The sequence below is a fragment of the Oncorhynchus mykiss genome, chromosome 1, assembly GCF_057628025.1.
Source record: "Oncorhynchus mykiss isolate SJ-2025 chromosome 1, ASM5762802v1, whole genome shotgun sequence".
Classification (NCBI taxonomy): domain Eukaryota; kingdom Metazoa; phylum Chordata; class Actinopteri; order Salmoniformes; family Salmonidae; genus Oncorhynchus; species Oncorhynchus mykiss.
Window position 1 is genome coordinate 43843892 of NC_143022.1, and position 16699 is coordinate 43860590.

The 16699-nt window shown below is 44.0% G+C and overlaps 1 protein-coding gene across 2 annotated transcripts in view; it reads left to right on the plus strand.

The window, feature by feature from the left end:
• Positions 1 to 16699, plus strand: part of srgap1a (SLIT-ROBO Rho GTPase activating protein 1a) — a 145088-nt gene that overhangs the window by 113189 nt on the left and 15200 nt on the right. For both annotated transcript variants that reach the window (XM_036977679.2, XM_036977675.2), the window contains exons 16-18: positions 567 to 675; positions 1380 to 1604; positions 3387 to 3466. In XM_036977679.2, the coding sequence (XP_036833574.2) occupies positions 567 to 675; positions 1380 to 1604; positions 3387 to 3466 (414 nt within the window). The remainder of the gene's footprint in view (positions 1 to 566; positions 676 to 1379; positions 1605 to 3386; positions 3467 to 16699) is intronic.

A 16699-nucleotide genomic window follows, 5' to 3' on the forward strand; every position in this document is an offset into this window, starting at 1 on the left:
CAAGGTATGAAATATTGTTATTTTAAAATACGCAGTGCACAAATTATTATAATTATGTTCTGGCCCCCCTGCTATAGAGAGTTGGGCCTTATTCTAATGGTCTCGCCCTTAATATGCTGCTTACAGCTGCAGGCACACTGGGTATCAATGAGTGAGTGGGAACATTCAGATGGATATCCGCCATTAAATATGCAGCCCTGCAAAGTGGCATGTCAGGCACATTTTAGAGAAGATCAGGGACGACGCACAGACAGAGATTGTCCCTGAATGTCACCCGATTCACTGTGACAGGAAGACTTTAATCAGCTTAATGGCTGATACGTTCGCGTGTGTGACACACACACACACACACACACACACACACACACACACACCACCTCGGATACATGTATTTTAAATAGCTTTATGCATACTAATAAGAAATATAGGTCAAGCTAAAAACTGTTCAACCTGAATCTAAATCATTGTAGCCTAAATGGCTCCGGTCTGTATTTACATGATGTGCAATAGTGATTGATTTAATACATCTCTCCCTCTCTCTCTCTCCCGCTCGATCGCTCTCTCAGGAATAGAGAACCTGTATGAAAGATCCCTGTACATCCGTAAGATCCTCCTGACCGCCGTGCCCAGGTCTGTCCTCGTCGTGATGCGCTACCTCTTCGCCTTTCTCAACCAGTAAGTCCTCACCAACCAGTGCAGGGTCATATTCACTAGGCATCAAACGGATGACAATTGACTGCAAGGGACTTGTCCAATAGGAAACTCCAAATGTTTGTTTTCCATTGTGTGCCCTAAAGAATAATATAACCCAGGCTTGTTCACTAACTCTTCATTATTTGATATACCATTAGTAAGTACAAAACACACATTGACTGTACTACTGTATGGGGGACATGTAAGTCAATCACCAAGTAGCCCTAAACTTGAACCTTTTAAGATCATTGTAGAGTACACTCTGGTTTGAAACTGTATGCAGAGAGCGGGAGAGAAAATGATAAGCTAGCGTTAAGTTAGACGTGTCCACTAATAAGGAGTGACTGGAGAGATGTATTCATTCCTTAGTAATTTACTCTACCTGAAAGGCTGTCATTGTTCATTCACTGTTTAGGTGATACAGAGAGGAGCGTCATGACGCCGTGAACTCCTTTAGGTTATTTCAAGGTTGGAGAATTGATCACTACCCAGACAGTGAGAGGATACGCAGGCTGTCTGGTGCCTCGGCTGAAAATACAGCTGTACCACGGCTGAACCCATTTCTGTCTGTACACAAACAAATTAAAATGCTGTGTTTTGTGAAGGGCAAAGTTGTCTTGTTGACAAGATTACGCCAAGTTATCTGTGTAAACCCTGTATCTTTCTATTCCCCCCCCCTCCCCCAGCCTGTCCCAGTACAGTGATGAGAACATGATGGACCCCTATAACCTGGCAATCTGCTTCGGCCCCACCCTCATGCCCACGCCCAACATCGAGGACCAGGTGTCATGCCAGGCGCACGTCAACGAGGTCATCAAGACGGTCATCATCCACCACGAGACCATCTTCCCCGACGCCAAGGAGCTGGACGGGCCCGTCTACGAGAAGTGCATGGCCGGGGGAGACTACTGGTGAGCTGAACATAGAAATGTAATTACTAGAACATAGACCTGAGCTTCGAAATATAACTACTAGAATGGACCTGGATGAGCCCGTTTACATGCATAGCCGGCGGAGACTACTGGTGAGGTCAGGGTTCCCACTGTTCGACACTATGAATTCCACAAGTTTTCAATGTAATGTGTTAAATTCCCTGACTTTCCCTGTCTGAAATCAACATTTCCCTGATATTCCATAAGTTCCCTGACCTGTGGGACCCTGTGAGATGATTGAGTGAGCAGGGTCACCCGTTTAGGGGGTCAGGGGTCATTCGTTAGTGAAACCCGATACGGGCAACTTGTGATGATGTCATTTAGACGAGCTTCACAGATGTGCAAGGTGAGGTGTTGGCCGGGGAGCTCTTTACAAAGCCGTGGGTGTTTTTCTCATTCCCATCCTGCGATTGTAGTCTAACTCCGGCTCGCAGCCAAATGACCCCTTCATAAGGGACATAATGCTCCATGCTGCAGGTATGTACGCACGCGGTGTGGAGCCCGTCCAAGGGCCACAGCTGTCTCAATACATTATTAGCGAGAGTTAATGCAGCTAATTAGGCTAAATGATGAGGTGTCTTTGGTGAGAAAATATGTGTTCGAGATCTTGAATCTTTCGGTATCTGCCTCGACGAGGTGAGACGGACTAAACGATCACCGTAAAGACCCTTCATCGGGGTAGAGGAAAGGAGACAAGTCACTTGGCAAGGAAACTGTCATCATTATAATGTTAAGTAGTGGAGCACGTAGCCCTATGTTAAAACAGAGCAGAGTAAAGTTCCCAAGCCAACTAGCTCCACAGCTGAGCAGCGAGAGGTTAGCGTCATCTACCCCCGAAGAGCACTAGCCCGGTCCCACATCTGTTAGTGCTGTATTGACAACTCCTTAGCTTTACATATCGGCCTTGACGAGGTCAGTAAGGAAACTCTAACCTAAAGTGCAGCACATAGAAGTACAGTCCATTAAAACAGACCAGAGTCAAGACGTTCCACAGCTGTGAGGATGACAGCCTATCACTTGCTTCCTCTGACGAGCACGTCTCTCTCTCTGTTTCTCTGTCCCTATCTCGCTCTCTCTCTCTCTCTCTCTCTCTCTGTTCCTTGGCGGAGTGTTAGCGTTAGCTCCGCCAGAGCTAATCACCAGTCACAGCCGTCAGGACGCCGTCCCTGACCGAGGCACATCAAACCCGTGGAGATTTTCTGTCTTCGCTTCCTCCCCCAGTGGGTGATGGAAGGCGGGTGGCGGTGGTGTGTTACCCTGGGAAATGGCGCTAAGTGCCAGCCGGGGGTAATCTGTGGAAGATGTAAGGGGTGTTAGTTCCAGGTTCATGCCACAGGGTTCCTGGGGACAATGGCTGAAAACAGATCATTCAAACCCAGGCTGTGTCATGGGAATACTGCCGATGCCCTCGATTTGTGCATATCAATAGTCGGTGGCTACCTCTTAATGTGGCTGTAGATGCATCTAAGCCGTCTGAAGTCCACTGCTTGCCTGCTCCCCTTCATCTACACTAAAAGTATTAGACGGTCGAGATCTATATGAGGTGTTCCACTTACCAGGTATTTGCTTTCACCAATCCAGTCCAATGTCACATCAGTGCCCGTAGAAGGAAAGGAGACGAGGAGGGGAATCCACTTCACACTATTAAGATACGCCCATAGGCTGAAATGAAATTGAGTAGCTGGTACGGTTGTATCCATGGTAGCCGGACCCTGACCCTAACCTATAAACTCTGACCTCTGACCCCCCACACACACACAGTGAGAGTCCCTACAGTGAACATGGGGCCATTGAGGAGGTGGACAACGAGGGAGGGACAGAGACACATACCAGCGAGGACGGTGAGTACCCTTCAAGCACCCTCGTAAGGCTATGATGTAATGACATACCAGATGTGAACATCATGGGAAAAGCATACACTTTCTTAAACCCAGAGCACACTGGTCTGTGTGGATAATCCTGCCTTTCAGCCTGCTAAATGGAATGACCTTAAAGGGGCAGGGAACTGGACACCAGAGATGTGGGTGTCTATTGATATTCAAATGATTTTTGCATCACCATCTCCCCATGGGACCTGGGTCACACGCTGGCAGCAGCACCCCTCCTCACAGGCCCCTGCTGCACCCCCCCTCCCAGGCCCCTGCTGCACCCCCCCCCCCTCCCAGGCCCCTGCTGCACACCCCCCTCACAGGCCCCTGGTGGGCACTTCTGCACCCCTCTGGACCCCTTCGGGTTTAATTTTTTGGGGGTCAGCCCATAGAATTCTAAAGAACTCTTAATTCTATGGGTTGGCCACTCAAGTATCCCCAGCATATTTAACTACTTTTTGGCGAGTTCTCAATCGGTTACCTTTTGAACTCCAACCTGGAATGAGGAGTGATGAGGATGAATGATTGTTTCGATGTGAGAGTTGGTCTATACAACTTCAGACTTTCCAGACTAGCATAATAATACCATCTGTATTGTCCCTGCTTTTTAAATTACTTCACCATGTGTTCATATGATAGGCCTCACTCACACCAGCCTCAGAGACACAAGCAGCCCCCCCCCCGCCCAGATGTCTGCTTGCTCTTCCACCTGGTCTGTTGGACCTGGTCTCAGACGGGGGGGTGGGGGTGCGATGGAGTTGCTCTGTTCCAAATCAAACACACTGACTCACTCCCTCAGCGGACTACTAAAGGTTCAGGTGGCCTGAGTAGAAGTCCAGAAACCGGTCGTTTCTCAGGGAAACGTCACAGAAACCTCACGAAACCTGGTCAATTATGTTTCAAAAATGTTTTTTGGGAGGGCAGACAGTGTGGGCGGCAACTCTTTCAACCCGAACTTCCAAACCCTTTTCGTTTCCATGGTAATAATAAACACACGTTAGTAGCCTAATCACAATAATAGCCATTTATCATCAGTCTGTAGACAGAATTTATACAAGAGCTCCAGGATGGAAATGTAGGCCATAGTTCTCATTACATAGCTTTACTAGCACACCATCTTTCAGTCAGACACATTCATCCACATGTCCATTCCAACTAATGAAGACACCTGGGTCGTGTTCATTCGGCTTCTAATGGACTATTTTTTTTTTGCTGCAAAACATTTAAAAACCGTTTTCCGTTAAATGCCCTAATGAATGACACCGGATAGTACAGACTAGGGCACGTAGGCTACATCACAGTTTTCCATTCTAAAACTAGAACACACATTTTTAGCGATCTATTGCAAAGCTATTAATTAAGGACAAGCAAACCTTAGGTTCATATGGTTTCTAACTCGGGCTACCATGGTTTTTGTCCAAATATTGTCTCCCTGTCCGTTTGAGCGGAAGCCCTTTCTGACCCCTATGTTATTGTCATTCCCGGTGGGCCTATCAAGTCCGTTCACAGGCCTATTGTCCCGGGTTAGTGGTTGAAAATACTTTAGGATCTTACTCAGATTTACAGAGTCACTGTGAATGATTTGTTTCTTTAGTGTTACCGTATGAAAATGTACAGTTCTGCTGTATGACGTCAATGTTAGATCCTAGCTGTATTCAGGGATTCAGGGATTAAGCTCACCTCTGTAACTAGCCAATAAGGGTGAAGGGTGTAGCTGCAGCCCAATATGGCGACCAGAGTGTGAGTGTGTCTAAAGGAAAGGAGTGGGTGTGTGGAAAGGAGTGGGTGTGTGGAAAGGAAAGGAGTGGGTGTGTGGAAAGGAAAGGAGTGGGTGTGTGGAAAGGAAAGGAGTGGGTGTGTGGAAAGGAAAGGAGTGGGTGTGTGGAAAGGAAAGGAGTGGGTGTGTGGAAAGGAAAGGAGTGGGTGTGTCTAAAGTACTCTGCTCTATGTTGAGCTGTGTTAAAAAAATATATTTTTTTAATTATACAACGGACATCTGTTTTGAATCCAGAGGATGTCTGAATCGTATTTCACTGTTTTACACAAATAATTGTACGATTTCAGTTTTAAAATTTACTTATTTTTGTACTTTTTAGTACAAAGTAGTAGTTAGTCTTGTCCCATCGCTGTAACTCCCGTACAGACTTGGGAGAGGCGAAGGTCTAGAGCCATGCGTCCTCCGAAACACGACCCTGCCAAGCCGCATTGCTTCTTGTCCCACCGCTTAACCCGGAAGCCATCCGCACCAATGTGTCGGAGGAAACACCGTACACCTGTCGACCTTGTCAGCATGCATTGCGCCTGGCCCACCACAGGAGTTGCTAGTGCGCGATGGGACAGGGACATCTCTGCCAGCCAAACCCTCCCCTAACCCGACAACGCTGGGCCAATTGTGCGCCGCCTCATGGGTCTCCCGGTCGCGACACCATGATACAGCTGCCCGGTGGGAAGCACCTCAGTTTGGCAGGCACGTCGATACAACACTGGTGCACTAGTCATTCGCACCGGCTTATCGACCCGTTCTGCAGCCCAATCAGCCGCACAAACTCTTCAGTGGCAACAAATGTGCCCAGTTAGCTGATTCACTTTCCATACACCCACTCGCCCATACTTCGTTCGCCATATTGGGCTGCAGCTACCAATACTTGAAATAAGGCCAAGTGCCCTCCTCTTCCCTCCCTCTCCCTCTTTTCCATTATTCTTCCCCTCCCCCTCAATCCCTCCTCCGCTTCCCCCTCAATCCCTTCTCCTCTTCAATGCAAATGTGTCTGTCCTCTTTACTCAGGATAGAGAGGGAGAGAGAAACTGAATAAGAAAAATAAGGAAAGTCATTCCACGTGTTGGTCTAAGTAGCTGTCCGGAAATTCCTTTGGCTGGGAGGCTCAGCCCCCGCTGGCGTGTGTCAGAGCCCATTTATTCTGATGGACTATACCTGAAGAGGCCACATTTACAGACCTGACACCAGCAACAACCCTCTGTCTGTGTGGTCATGTAAGGCAGAAGAAAATCGTTTACAACCTACTACCTACTACGTCCCAGACATTGTAATTTCCCCGTGTCTGGTAACTCTTTCACATGCTACAGACAGAACTCATTCTTAATGAACCGCATCCCATCAGCTCCTGCAACACGTTTCTGGACGGCAATGACATGCACGACAACGCTGCATAATCTTTATTTAGACGGCCATTTCTCCCTCCCTGTCAATACATTGGTGTACCCTCTTCTGGTATAACACTATAGGGTCAAAAGTGATTTTTATCTCCGCGTGCTGTTTCATGTCAAACCCTGGTAGCTGAATGTTGGGACAGCTGTGGTTGGAGTAGTGCATTTTCTCTACCCAGTGTAGTATACACTGAAAAGGTCATTACTTTTCCTCTAAGAGAGAGACACACACACACACACACACACAGACACACACACAGACAGACACACCCACACATCTGTCTCTGATCAGAATGGTGTGTCCTGTTCTGTAGCCATACTGTAGCCATGAATAAACAGGACCTTAGATTTATGTTTGTCTGGAGAGCGAGGTAACGAGAGAGAGTGGATTCATTGGGGCCTGCCTGGCTGCTGTTTTTCTGTCTCTTGCGTTATTGATTGTAGCCATATCTCACTCCCAAGGTTGCAGTCCCTATTCGCATGCATGCACATGAACACTGAGCAGAGCGAGCCATGGGGCTGCTCCACCTGGGGTGTAACGGCATCCTACCCTGTACGGTTGTTCATCTCAGTGTGTAAACATATCTGGAGTAGGGCTGTCAAACCATTCAAATAATTGAATTAATGGCATTAGTTAATTGCGATTAATCACCGTTTTTGAATTTGCTCAAATTTGGAAAGATTTTTCCATTTAAAAAGCAGTGCATTGAGTTAGACATGCTATGCTTTGACTGTAAGGGACGGAAACACAATTATCTACATCACAATGGATTAATAACATTTACCATAAACAACACCAAAGTCACTAACATATGGAGCATTTTATAGCTGTAGCTATGTTTCAGTAGTCCTACTCCCTCTTATCAATGTTTCAGTAATTCTACTCCCTCTTATCAATGTTTCAGCAGTCCTACTCACTCTTATCAATGTTTCAGTAATTCTACTCCCTCTTATCAATGTTTCAGCAGGCCTACTCACGCTTATCAATGTTTCAGCAGGCCTACTCACTCTTATCAATGTTTCATCAGGCCTACTCACTCTTATCAATGTTTCAGCAGGCCTACTCACTCTTATCAATGTTTCAGCAGGCCTACTCACTCTTATCAATGTTTCAGCAGGCCTCCTCCCTGTTATCAATGTTTCAGCAGGCCTACTCACTCTTATCAATGTTTCAGCAGGCCTCCTCCCTGTTATCAATGTTTCAGCAGGCCTCATCCTCCATGTTATCAATGTTTCAACAGGCCTCCTCCTCCCTGTTATCAATGTTTCAGCAGGCCTCCTCCTCCCTGTTATCAATGTTTCAGCAGGCCTCCTCCCTGTTATCGAAGTTTTTCACTTGCACACAGCTCTCGCTCTCTCTCTCTTCCTCCCTCCCTCCACCCTCTCTCTTCCTCCCTCCCTCCTACACCCTCTCTCTTCCTCCCTCCCTCCTACACCCTCTCTCTTCCTCCCTCCCTCCTACACCCTCTCTCTCCCTCCCTCCCTCTCTCCCTCCTACACTCTCTCCCTCCCTCCCTCCCTCTCTCCCTCCTACACTCTCTCCCTCTCTCTCTCTCACACCCTCCCCTCCCTTACCCTCTGTCCTCCCTCCCTTACCCTTTCCCCCCCACACCCCCTCACCCTCTCCCTCACTCCCACCCTTCCCCACTCCCTCCCTTACCCTCTCCCTCCCTCCATCTCTTTCTCTCCTTCTCTCCCTCCCTCCCACACCCTCTCTTTCTCTCCCCACAACCTCTCCCTTTCTCTCCCCCCACACCTCTCTCGCTCTCTCGCACACCTCTCGCTCTCTCTTTCTCGCACACCCTCTCACCCACTCCCATTGACTATAATATTGATTACTGCATTGTTGGGAAAGAGCAAGAAGGGCATTTCACTGTACTAGTGCTTGTGACAATAAAAATGTGAAACTTGAAACACACACCCTCTCTCACATACACACATGTACCTATGGAGAGAGAGAGAGACGTCCTGTATTGATCTCAGATCTGTCACCTTTATTAAATCAGACAGACTAAATTCCTGCTTGTCACATCTCATTGACTCCACAACACGCCTGTCATTCCCCAGGAGGGAGAGGGGGAGAGAACCGAGATACATGTGGAATCACTGTCCTCGCTCCACTGCTTCCCTCCCCAGGATGCTCACCAGGGAATGGTACTGAGTTGTTCCTGTTAAAAGAATATCATGGTGTCTTTTCACACATGCTCAGGTTCCTGCTATCTCAGCTCTATGGTGCTTCTCCAGTGACATTCTTCCTATTGATGAAGCTGTGCAGAGGAGCAGCAAAAGTGAATGTCAGTGTCCAGGGACCCACTGTCTGGTTTAATGGGTTCTGGTGGTTGGATGTTCTGGGGGGCATTACTTAATTAGAGGGGGGATAAAAGAATATGAGCTATTTTTGGCTTCGTTTGTTTCATTGCTGTGTTGTCATTAGTCGGGAGTTTGGCATGGGTCTCCTAAGAGAGCAGTGTTTTCCATACCAGTGTTTCTCCACTTTATTAACTTTTTTGGTATAGCTGGCGGTATTTTCACGTCCGGATGAAAAGCCTGCCCAAAGTAAACTGCCTGCCACTCAGGCCCAGAAGCTAGGATATGCATATAGATTTGGATAGAAAACACTCTTAAAGTTTCTAAAACACCAAGAAAACATTCCAATACTTATTTTCCACCATCATTTGCAAATAAATTCATTAAAAATCCTACAATGGGATTTTCTGGATTTTTTTCCCCTAATTTTGTCTGTCATAGTTGAAGTGTACCTTTGATGAAAATTACAGGCCTCATCTTTTTAAGTTGGAGAACTTGCACAATTGGTGGCTGACTAAATACTTTTTTGCCGCACTTGTATGCATCTTCTAGTGATTTATTGATAGGAGAGGTCAGTCCCGCCTCTCGGTAGGCTACCTGTGTTATGTTTGTGCGTTGTGGTTGGCTGCGGTCTAATTTCTTTTCACGGAGGAGGGAGACCATAATGCTTCTTCATTGTTTTCTGTGAGGGAATTTACATGTACCTTGTAAGTGGTAAAGATGAGTTGAAATCCACAAAAGTATTGTTTTGTGGCTTTTTTATTTAAAAAAATTAACTAGTGTTTTATATGCCTTTCGACAGACTTGGAGTTGGGGGGCATAGGCTATTTACTATTTGATTTTCGACGAACAGCTTGTGTTGACCTGTTTAATGGTTCCCAAACTGTGGGCAGGGTACACATGGTGCCTTAAGAAACTCAGTCCGGCTTTCAACTTACTCTTGAAAGTTGTAATAGTAGAATGCACAAGGTGCAATTTCGAAATTGGGTAGTACATCATCAGTTCCTCTTGTCATGCTAGTCATTGCATACCTTCGAGAGATATTTAGAACTTGTAAGAAGTGTCCAGATCAACTAGCCCATGTCAGCCAACATTTTTAGCTAGGTTTTTTTAGCCCATAGATTATTGTAATGTTTGAATCACTCAAATATGACATGAATAGACATGACAATAAGTATAGAATTGCAGGTAATGGGCTAAAAAACTCCTTTGCTATTCATAAATCATACATAAATCAAACCAATACTTTTGGTCCTGTAATATTTGGGGTGGTTATGTAAAAAGTGCTGTAATTTCTAAACTGTCCACTGAATATGGATGAAAATACCCTAAATTAAAATGGGAAGTCTGCACTTTAACCTCACGGTTTCATTTCAAATCCAGACTTTTGGAGCAGAGAGACAAAATAATAAAAAATGCTTCGCTGTCCCAATAATTGTGGAGGGCACTGTTTATGACATTATTAAAGATATTGATATTGGCCTAATGATTCAATTAAAGTGTTGACAATGGAATAGTGAACTGTTTGTTTTCTGTGTAGCAAAGCCTGTGTTTAGCGCCTGCTTCGTTCTTCAATCATACCTGTATGTCTATTCATGGGAGCTTGACTTTGTATAAAAATGGTGGTGCACAATCTGGCGGGGGGTCCGGGGATCCTCCCCCTGTAGATTTTAAAATACATTTTCCTGCAGTTCTATGATTCTCAACAGGGAATCCAAGTTCACTTAAGAGAACACAACCTTTTTCTTAGGTTTTTGCCACAATAAACAAATGACAAAGTATCACATTTGTCTCTTTATAGCAGCATTGACCATAAAATACAGAATTCGAAGAACAATTCAAAACGTGCAGTAAAACTGTAAATATGACTTGAATCTAGATCTGTCCCCGACAAAAAAATAAAATAATAATAATTGTGGTTACCCATGAGTCGAAATTCTTTTAATGTGTATTTTTCCATACATAGTCAAATCCTGTGTGTTTTAATCAACTACATGCACTGAACTTGTCTGATGCTTTAAGCGCACTGATTGATTAAATAAGACACACAAATGACTAGAGGGAGCCCGACTGCAATTCATTTGATTGTGCCAGGCTGTGTAAAAAAGAAGAATGACAGCGAGTGACTGAGTAACACCCATTGTCTCTCTCTCCTCCCTGCTACAGCGACCACTACAGAACATCAACAGTGTTTATTGCACTGTCTGTGTTATGCTGAAGCTGCAACATAATTGGCTGTTTCTGACTGAAAAGTTCTGTTACCGAAATCCCTAATTAGTTCAGGAAAAACATTCCCTCTTCCCTTAACTCTTTACGTGACACGTTTGCATCGCATGCATGTGACCAAGAAAGCCTGACCTATATCATATCATAAACACACCAATAAATGAGTTATAACAAACTCCAAACACCATAACACATGTGACCGCAAAATGGAATGCAGAGGACTTGACACAAACTCAAAATGGAATGCAGAGGACTTGACACAAACTCAAAATGGAATGCAGAGGACTTGACACAAACTCAAAATGGAATGCAGAGGACTTGACACAAACTCAAAATGGAATGCAGAGGACTTGACACAAACTCAAAATGGAATGCAGAGGACTTGATACAAACTCAAAATGGAATGCAGAGGACTTGACACAAACTCAAAATGGAATGCAGAGGACTTGACACAAACTCAAAATGGAATGCAGAGGACTTGACACAAACTCAAAATGGAATGCAGAGGACTTGACACAAACTCAAAATGGAATGCAGAGGACTTGACACAAACTCCAAATGGAATGCAGAGGACTTGACACAAACTCCAAATGGAATGCAGAGGACTTGACACAAACTCCAAATGGAATGCAGAGGACTTGACACAAACTCCAAATGGAATGCAGAGGACTTGACACAAACTCAAAATGGAATGCAGAGGACTTGACACAAACTCAAAATGGGAACTGGTTGCTCATGCGTTAAAGGGGAAGTAAAATCTGCGGAATAAATTTGACTAATTGTGGAAAATACTGGAGATAAAGAAGGGGTGGTAAGGAGCAAGCTCTGCATGCATATTATGTGTCCCAAACAGGTGCTGTTTTTCTGCCTGTTTGGAACAATGTAAACAACCCAAAATAAATAAGCGTACCAGATAGTCTGTTGTAAGGTTGGTTTTTTTGTGTGTATTTTTTGTAACGCCTTTCTTACAGCAAACACTAAAAACTGCTGCATTGCATTGGTGAATACAATTGCTGAAATGGAACGATTTATTACGCTAATTATTCAAGGGCCGCTTTATTTTATTTTACAACTAAAATGCTCGTTTGTTTTTTAAATTAGGAGTGACTCGTATTCTGTGTGATGACATGAATGCATCAATGAATAAATGAATGATTGATACAGTAGTATCACAACATAGGCCTAAGTAAGATTAAACAGGATGCGCTCTTAAGCCTACAGCTCGACGGTGGTTACACAAGGCTGCTTTATACTAAGCCTACTAATGATGATGACGTTACTTATTATTATAATGATGGTCATTATAGTAATAATAACAATAAGGAGATTAATAATTTATTATTATTATAAATGTAATAGTAGTTCCTCACAATGTAATAGTAGTTCCTCACAATTTGGAACAGTGTAAACAACACTAAATCAATTATAAGTAATACCAGAGAGGTTGTTCAAACGAAGAAAAACAAGTGTGACGCCTTCATTACAGCATAGCAAAGATTAAAAAACAGCCTAATTTTTTTAATGGTTTATCCTACATGTTGTGGTTGCGTGAGGCTTGGTGCTTTCGGAATATTAAACAAACACGTGTATTTAGGCAACAGAAGCAGGATGCGTCACGCCCTGACCTTAGAGAGCCTTTTTATGTCTATTTGTTTTGGTCAGGGTGTGATTTGGGTGGGTATTCTATGTTCTTTATTTCTATGTTTTGGCCGGGTATGGTTCTCAATCAGGGACAGCTGTCTATCGTTGTCTCTGATTGGGAATCATACTTAGGCAGCCTGTTTTGCCACTTTAGGTTGTGGGATGTTGTTTTTAGTTAGCTCTGCGTAGCCTACGGAACGTGATGTTGTTCTTTGTTGTTTTGTTTGGCGTTCGGATTTAATAAAGAATCATGACCACGCTGCACTTTGGTCCACAAGCCGACCGGCTTGATTCGGTCTTATGTAGCAAAATTTGTAATGTTTTTTTTTTTTTTACATTGGATAAAAGTAGAGACTGAGGTAGAAAATGGTATGGCATACACTACAGTTGAGGAGTAATGGGAAAGTAATTCTGCTTTGAAAGTTGATCAACTTGTATCCTCACTTTTGAGAAAATGGCCTTTGAATGTTTTGGTATCTAGTGAAGAGCTCTGTGTCTACACTCATTCGGCATCGTTCACACCCTCTTAAGCTTTAGCCCCACCCATCTCTTTAAGGGTTGATCCGAGTGTTCGGTTCTAACAACAGTAGTCAATCACCCAAGCTAATTGGCTAGCTTGCTAGCTACTTCCAGACACAAATGAGAGAACATCTCACTCTGACCATTTTACTTGCCCTAGCCGAGCTGGTTGGGCTGTTTCTATGTTATCTAGAGCGTTGGTGACTGCAACTGTGCTCCTGGCAACAATTATTATTTATTTTTTTGCCAAAGCTTACTGACACCGGCTGTATTCAACGGGTGTTGAGCGTTTGTAAATTCGTCAGTAATTCTACGCCAGAGCGAATTTACCAGTTAGGTCTATCAACAGCTGTCGCAGTGAACATTCTATTGAAATGGATACTTGCATATTGGAGTCTTTTGTTAAGACATGTAGCTAGCTAGCTAAACAATTAACCATAATCCCAACTCATGACGTTACTACCCTGCATGAATTTTCAGGTAGCTAACCAACCTGGTTTAATGTTACCTAGCTAACATTAGGCTATAACTAACAAAGCAAATGGTTCTGAAATACGAATAATATTACTACACAGATCATACACGTAACGTTAGCTAGCTAACAGTACACTTTAACTTGAAATTAAAACGACTTTCTGAGAAAATTAGAAACGTGTAATAACTGAAAATGTAGCTAGCATGGATGGACCTCTGTCATGTATGCCGTGGTTGCCCTTATTTTGAAGATTTAATATGGAGACAGGTGTTTTCTCCATCTCTTTAGCTAGTATATTCTAATTCCACTGATTTCAAAACTCGGTCCACCAGAAAGTAGAGAGCAACACTTATGTAGTTCTACTACGCAATATATTTTTTTAACTGCATTAGACAGGATTACCTACATATACTGACTAGCTCAAATAGACAGAAGCGTGCTACATGGCAGACCAATCCAAACTCATCTCTCGGCATGTCCAGCCCACTCATTATCTCAGCCAATCATGGCTAGCGGGAAGGTTGCTCTCTTTTTCTGTGGCTAAAACACCTAGGCTCGCAATTGAACAATTTTATTCATATTTACAGATGGCACATACGTTTGTTATTAAGGCACATGAAAGTTCACATGTTCCAGAAGGCATTTCTGCCAAAAAATGCATTTTGATTAAAATTTTAAAAAAAGTTTACGTTCAAATGGCTCTTCTGTGTAGTAGTGATGCTTGACATACTCCTAGTTTCCTGAAACGAGTCACCATATAAGGAGGATTTATAAAGCCAGGCACATTTAATAGTTAGGCTATTGATTATAGATTATAGATACATTTTACCGCTAGTCAATGTCACAGCTGATTTTACCAATCTGTGAGGTAAAGTCGTTAAAGTATTCAATCATTTAGCTGTGTATTTCGGATGGAATCTACACCGAATGTACCAGAGAATGCCGCCACAAATAGAGCTCGTTCTGCATTTTATTTGATGACAGTGTTTCTATTGTTGACCTTAAAATTGACATCTTGGACATCCCATGCCAAATCTCCATAGATATGTGTGATAGCTTGTAGTTTGGATACATACTCTCTGGTGTGTAGTAGTTTAACCTCAGTACTGAGTAGAGTAGATGTCCCTGCACTATAAATATCCCTGTTCAGGGCCTTTAGGGCCTGTTGTCCTGGCTCCTCTGTGTTTAGCTCGGTTGTTATTACTGACTATCCTACCGATCCTCGACTTCGGCGATGTCATCTACAAAATGGCTTCCAACACTCTACTCAGCAAACTGGATGCAGTCTATCACAGTGCCATCCGTTTTGTCACTAAAGCACCTTATACCACCCACCACTGCGACTTGTATGCTCTAGTCGGCTGGCCCTCGCTACATATTCGTCGCCAGACCCACTGGCTCCAGGTCATCTACAAGTCCATGCCAGGTAAAGCTCCGCCTTATCTCAGCTCACTGGTCACGCGCTCCAGCAGGTGTATCTCACTGATCATCCCTAAAGCCAACACCTCATTTGGCCGCCTTTCGTTCCAGTACTCTGCTGCCTGTGACTGGAACGAATTGCAAAAATCGCTGAAGTTGGAGACTTTTATCTCCCTCACCAACTTCAAACATCAGCTATCTGAGCAGCTAACCGATCGCTGCAGCTGTACATAGTCTATTGGTAAATAGCCCACCCATTTTCACCTACCTCATCCCCATACTGTTTTTATTTATTTACTTTTCTGCTCTTTTGCACACCAATATCTCTACCTGTACATGACCATCTGATCATTTATCACTCCAGTGTTAATCTGCAAAATTGTAATTATTCGCCTACCTCATGCCTTTTGCACACATTGTATATAGACTCCCCCTTTGTTTTCTACTGTGTTATTGACTTGTTAATTGTTTACTCCATGTGTAACTCTGTGTTGTCTGCTCATACTGCTATGCTTTATCTTGGCCAGGTCGCAGTTGCAAATGAGAACTTGTTCTCAACTAGCCTACCTGGTTAAATAAAGGTGAAATAAAATAAAAAATAAAAATTGACACTGACTAAAATAGGCTGACTGCTACCTTCAATCATAGATCAACAATACCATACCAATTTGTGACATAATTCAGACATACATAACTGTGACATACAGACTACATAATACTGACATACACTGTACAAACACATACACTGTACAAAACATATCCCTTTTGCCCTCAGAACAGCCTCAATTCGTCAGAGCGTGGACTCTGAAAGGGGTGAAAAGCATTCTACAGGGATTCTGGCCCATGTTGACTCCAATGCTTCCCACAGTTGTGTCAAGATTGGCTGGATGTGCTTCGGGTGGTGGACCTTTCCTGACATACACACATAAAGCTGTTGAGCGTGAAAAACCCAGCAGCATTGCAGTTCTTGACACACTCAAAACGCTGCGCTGTCTGTCTTTGTCTAGTAGGGAGATGCCCTGATGAATGTCTTGTCATCTCTGCATCTTGTCTTTGGTATTCGAAGTCGGGCACATGCCCAGGGATTTCAGTCTCAAGCAGCACTCTTGTCCTGACTGAGCTCGCATGCGCAGAGGTCTGAGGCACTGCATCTCAGTGCAAGAGGCGTCACTACAGGCCCTGGTTTGAATCCAGGCTGTATCACATCCGGCCGTGATTGGGAATCCCATAGGGCAGTGCACAATTGGCCCAGCGTCGTCCGGGTTTGGCCGGGGTAGGCCGTCATTGTAAATAAGAATTAGTTCTTAACTGACTTGCTTAGTTAAATAAAGGTTAAATAAATAAATACAAAAATACTACCATATCCCATTCAAAGGCACTGAAGTATTTTGTCACCCATGTCTCAAGGCTTAAAAATTATTCTTTAACCTGTCTCCTCCCCTTCATTAACACTG